The sequence below is a fragment of the Sphaeramia orbicularis genome, chromosome 9, assembly GCF_902148855.1.
Source record: "Sphaeramia orbicularis chromosome 9, fSphaOr1.1, whole genome shotgun sequence".
Classification (NCBI taxonomy): Eukaryota; Metazoa; Chordata; class Actinopteri; order Kurtiformes; family Apogonidae; genus Sphaeramia; species Sphaeramia orbicularis.
Window position 1 is genome coordinate 44453335 of NC_043965.1, and position 6241 is coordinate 44459575.

A 6241-nucleotide genomic window follows, 5' to 3' on the forward strand; every position below is an offset into this window, starting at 1 on the left:
ATGTCACGCCGGTTGTTATGGCATTTGGCGTGCTATACGTACACATTTTCATCCTTTCGCGTGTTATTCAACGCCATTTGATCCCGTGTCGGTGTACGCCAAGATCTCTGGTTTACATATTTGTAACCACTAACCCTCACCACTAACCGCTAATCGTGTGGTATTGTACGCAGCCTGAACATACACATGAAAAGCTTACAATGAGTACAGATAACACACCAATTAAAAGTGGCGCATTATCTGTAAGCAATTCATGATATTAAGCTGAAATCCAACATAACGATTGTATAAGATATAAACATATAAAAACGCTAACACAGACCAAAGAAAACAGAATTTACAATATTAATGTCACTAATACACTGGATCAGTGGAAAGATGACCATATCTGACCAACTTAGAGGTGGAGTTGATATACTCATTGCCAATGAAAACGCAACACTTGAAGATTCTTATATTTTTTTAAATCGATGAGGATTTTTATTCCATAAACTCTTTGGAATTAATCATAGGCCATTTCTATACAGTAAAAATAAAAAATCACAACTAAATTTGTTGACAAAAAATAAGAATAAAGAAAGAAACTCAAGGACCCCCAAAACCAAAAGTCACAAAATTCAATTCTAGAATTCAGTATGGAATATGACCTCCGTTTGCATTCATACAGGCTGTAATACGCCTTCTCACGGACCTAACAAGCCTTCTGATGTTGTCCTGGGGTATACTGACCCACTCTTCCTCCAGAGCCGTAACCAGTTCCTGTCTGTTCTGTGGAGCAGGAGTCCTGTTGGCAACACGGCGCCCAAGCTGGTCCCTGCAGTTGAGCCAGTTTCTTCATGCCTCTGTTGCATCCTGACTATGGTGGACACATTGCATCCAAAACGGTGCGCCACCTGCCGAGCAGAGATTCCAGCCTCCAGGAGCCCCATAGCATGGCATCTTTGGTCATGTGTCAGTCTAGTCATCGCTGAGTTATTGCAAATGATTTTGGTGCTTTTCAGCTTGCCTTTATATACAGAACATGACCACTCCTTAACTGACCACAGTTCCTTAAGTTTGGCAGTTCATTGCTGAGCAATGAGAAAAACAAGTCTTATGAATGCAGACAAGTTCATTCAAGCGTGACAATAGCTCAACCCATCTCAGGTTGTTAAGAAATTGTCTGGGATTATCTTATAAAGGTGAAACTTAAACATATTGATGCAGCTCAGGAACAATACAACACATTCAAGCGTTGCGTTTTCATTGGCACCGAGTATAGATCAGCACAAATACAAATGAATGTGTTCAGACGGCGTTACACTCAATGTTTGGAACTATTGGCCTATAGGTAGCTGGGATAGGCTCCAGCCCCCCCCCCACGACCCTAGTGAGGATAAAGCAGATTCAGAAGATGGATGGATATTTGACTAAACGACATTTATTTGACATATATGGTTTATTTTCATCTTTATAAATAAAAAATAACATTATGATTCATTGCAGTATTAAACTATCCTTCTAAACCTACCACTGACTAATTCTACAATGACAAATACTCATGTTTTATATATTTGTACTTGTGCTTAAGTAACAAAAGGCTCATTTCTTGTTTAACGTCACTAATATGTTCATATCTGATAAAGTATCTGCTCTGGTAGTGGAAGAGTGAGATGACACATTACTCTTCTGGGTCTAAAAAATCTGATCAGACCTGTTTTAAGGGTTGGTCCTGGTCGTCCAATCCTGTTGAGGACTAGAAGATTGACTGCACCCTCACCCAATGAGTGTTGAGTTTGGAGTTTTGTTTGATTCACAAACCACACAACCATGAAATGACAGAGATGTTAAGATAATTGCCTCCTTAAAAACTTTCTTTCGCTTGTCCATCTCTTTGACGCAGTAACTGTTTGACAGGTGAGTTGTTGTTAAATCCTGTTAATAAGTGCTTCTTCAGTTAGATAAGCCTTGTTTTTTTGTCTGACTATTAAGATGGAAATTCATAGTTTGATGCTGAGATGTAAAAGGTTATAAATTCACTGTAAATACAGGTTAAACAATGTGGAAACAGCTTCATTTCATACTAAAATGTGTTTGGGTTATTTTACCTGAACAGTGTCTTGCAGGACCCACACACTTTACATTTGACTACAGAGTATTTTATGAGTTTACATAGTGTTTGTATTTTATGATTTCAATGTAAATGTGTTGTTTCTACTGCGTGACTCAATACAGGAAAGCCCTTTCTGTGTCTGTTCTTACATGTACTTTAGTCCAGAATGGGACTGTCATTACTCACTTAGTATTTGTCCTGTTGTTTTGTGTCAGTTTCATCAGACGCTGCAGAGGCTGAATCTGTCCATGTCTGGAAGAGTTGGATCATGGCCACAGCATCTGGTGAGTCAAACAGGGTTTAGACCGAATATACGATGACAAGATTAGGACAGAAATACATGATGTGAACACAGGTTAATGTGTTTAATAATATGTACGTTGGTAGAATCCATCTGTAGACGTCAGGATCCAGTCAATCGTTCATTTACAAACTCCTGTAAAGGCCATTGAATGAAACATAAACACATCCTGATGTATTGGTCCAAGTCAATCCTTGTTCTGGTCTATATTTCAGTTGAACAGGCCTGAACATGACACCTCAGCAGATCCAAACTGACATGCAGCCTACTTCAGACCATACACCAGATCATATCACACAACAATGTGGATGTGTTCTGGAGTCACTTCCATGAGTCAATGTCCAGTTTCCAGACACTTGATACCTTTCGCTGGTGTAAACTTCATCTGTTTCCAGTTCTGAGCTGTGGACACAAAGACCTAACAAAGGACGAACTCAACAAACAATGAAATAAACAAGTCCAAAATATGACATTAAGTCGAGAATTACAGTTCAAAGTAAAACTGACAGAGTTCATGTATAAAACCTGACATGTGTTTATCTTTTCCTTTATTCCTTGTATTGATTCACCCTCCAACCCTCTGAGGAGCTGCTCTACTCCTACTGACCGACTGTCATTAACACCTGTATCTTATTAACTCTAAAGTCTGTAGACTCTGGACATATAGAGGTGTACACCACAACAAAACTGTCATTTTCACTGTTCATTCACTTGAATGGATAGACTTTAAAGGTGGGGTCTGAGATGTTTTCCTGGAGCATTTTTTACTATATTCCTTAAAATCCCCTTCACACCCCGATTACAACTAATTAATTAAATGCTATAACACAAAAAAAATTTAAAAAAAAAAAACTAGTCACCTGTGGAATGGACAGGACTGAAAAAACACCATCCAATCATTTTCAGCGCCCACTTGAAATGATTGATGTCTATCAAACTCAACTGCCATTCGCCCCTCCCCCCTTCCCCCCTCTGTGCGTACCCCTCTTAGAGCATGAATTACGCATTCCCAGAGGCTGGAAGCACTTGTACAGGAAGCAAAGCCGGAACCTGGCTATATTAGCTATATTAGGATGGAAAGTTCACTGGCAAACTGTTTAGTCACAAACATAAATCACTAGGAAATGTAACATTAGTGACATAGGCAGGGCCGGACTGAGACTCATTTTCAGCCCAGGAGTTTCATACCTCAGACCGGCCCACTTCAGATCACGACCGATTATTATTAAAATCATGGAATTATAATCTTACATGTTAGGTCTACACACTGTTCTGCAAAGCCTTGTAATTCAGTGTATTTTCGAAAATATTTCCAATTCAGCGCAAGTAAAGGTCACTTCACAATGTGGGTTTATTTCAACAGTGAGTGCACATCGACATCTCCAACATTATTATTCCTCACAACACAACAATAACAGAATCTATATTTTTATTCTTATAAGTGTTAACATTTTTCAAACCTTTAAAATGTTTGAAATGAAATAAAAGAATATATACAAATATTAAATAAAAAAATAATACAAAAATAAAGCCTGCTGCACTTTCTAATAACTCTATTATTTTTGTATCCTCTGCAACAAAAGATTTCCATCACAACTTACTTGCGGTTTGTTCCATCTTTGCTATTGAAAACTTCTGGTATAGTGATATTAGGGGTTTGATGAGGATGATAAGAAAAAAATGTCTGTATATCCTGTGACTGAGGGCGAGCAAAGTAATCAAAGCTAACAACAGACTCATCTTCATCTGACTCATTTGTGCCTAGTGGTTCAGGGTTGTGCTGCTGAGCTGCTCCTCTGTCATCAGTAGACTCTGCTCTCCCTTTCACACTTCCTCCAGTTTCCCTAGACTCGCTTATACCTGTATCACAATAAAAAATAATATCTACAGACATTTTGACTTACTTAACCAATTAAGATATTTACATTGGCAAAATATGCAGGTTTATTTAATATTTCTTTATGCTATTGCCTTTCAATTGTGGGCTTTGTGTATTTACTGTCTCACTTTTAATAATAAAAAATAAAATAGGTCAGGACTATCGTTTGGGTCTAGAAAGTGGTTTTAGTGGAACTAATGCTTGTTCACACAGTCTGTTCCAACAGCTCACCTTTTCCTTCCATCCTGACAGGAACAATCCCCTCATCACTACTGGCTCCTGGCTCTGCTTCTGACACTAAAGCACAGTTTAAAAATGGTCAGAATTCTCAGCACAAATCTTCTATTTTGCAAAGCCTTGGTGTCAGTTTCATTCATGTAGTGCTGAATCATCTAGTATCTCAGAGCATCTTTCATATTGAACAGGCCTACACCATACTCTTCATTGGAGCCTATTTATTCTAATAATCTTCCCTCTCTGAGCAGTCCTACCTGCCCACTCTGGACTTGTGGGCTCATGGCAGGTGTCTGCTGCTGGATCTGCTTTCTGACTCTGAGGAGCTACAAGACAAAGTTTCCCAATTATGTGGCGTCGCATCATACTATTATTTAAACTGCATAACATTATGTTCCAACGCCACAATGCCACACAACTCATTGACTCGATAATTAACTAACTTGAAAGGTGGTTTACCCGTTTCATCGTCCTCATTAGTTGTTTCCAACCGGAGGTCGTTTTTGTGAAAAAGTTGCAGATTTTGGCACATTTGGCTGTGTTTGCTTCCAGAGCTTTCCTCTTTTTAATTCTTGCTTCTCCACACCACCCTTGCTCTTTTTATTAAACATGTTTCAAACAGTAAACACAGCTGACCATCCACAGCCTACAGAGCACAGATCGTATATGCTCCACAGCTACAGTATAGAGCTACTAACCGTATGCAAGGACAGATTACGTCAGGTCACGGTGCGTCTGCGTCTGCGTCTGCTTGCTAGTACAGGGGGTGGGGCCCAGTAACAGCGGTTGTAGTTTACGTGATCAACCCAGTGCTATGACTGAACCCCCCCCCCCCCCCCCCCCAAAAAAAAAATAAATAAAAAATTAATATATATCTAAAGTGAACTCCGGCCCTCGTGGCCTAAATATTATACCGGCCCACCGGGAATTGTCCCGGTCCTCCTGATTACCCAGTCCGGGCCTGGACATAGGTCTGAACTGGGGCTGTTCTGGAAGAGCGCGGATGTTAGACGAGACTGAATGAGGTATGCATGGATACACGAGCCGGAGCCTCAGCTGGGGGCATACTGGACCTTAGCTGGCGATGGAGCCTCAGCCCGTGTAGGAGACGGAGCTGTGGCCGGGGCCGGGGCTGGGGCGGACCGTAGACGGTGTCGAAGCCCAAGCCAGGGACGAAGCAGAGCCTCAGCTGGCGAATTGTTGCTGTGTAGCACTCATGAACCCTCGGGAACAAGCATTGTGCATGCCACTAGTCTGGAGGTGTGGCTTCGGAGGGATGTCTGAAGAAAGGGTTGTTGACTTTTGAAATCAGTATTTTCAAAATGTAGGTTGCTCGAACCGTTTTTCTAAGCTCTCATAACCCACCTTTAATTTCTGAACCAAACAGAAATCCATCGTTGACAAGGTCATGAGATTTAAAAATACATTTAAAAACCACAACACAAACATTATGCTGCCTACTTCGTACTATTCACAGTGGTTATCAGAAGGGGAACGAAGGGATCTTTGACTTTTACTGATAATGTGCAGTTTTGTCACCTCCATCTGAAGACCCATTTCTTCTCTACATTACAGACACATGTGGATATGGACGGAGTGTTCTGTCCGTCCTCTGCGTTCATTATGTGCATAATTCTGTCCGTTCCCTGGAAGTTTATGGATACGAATACAGAGCAGTACCACTGGGAACCATAGAGGGGCAGTGTTGAGATTTGAAGGGAATTTCCAGAAATTG

The 6241-nt window shown here is 40.6% G+C and overlaps 1 protein-coding gene across 1 annotated transcript in view; it reads left to right on the forward strand.

Moving 5' to 3' along the window:
* Nucleotides 1–1879: 1879 nt before the first annotated feature.
* LOC115426470 (uncharacterized) overlaps nucleotides 1880–6241 on the forward strand; it is a 15834-nt gene continuing 11472 nt past the window's right edge. The window contains 2 exon segments of the mRNA XM_030144606.1: nucleotides 1880–1896; nucleotides 2308–2376. Coding sequence (XP_030000466.1) covers nucleotides 2361–2376 — 16 coding nt within the window. The 5' untranslated portion in view covers nucleotides 1880–1896; nucleotides 2308–2360.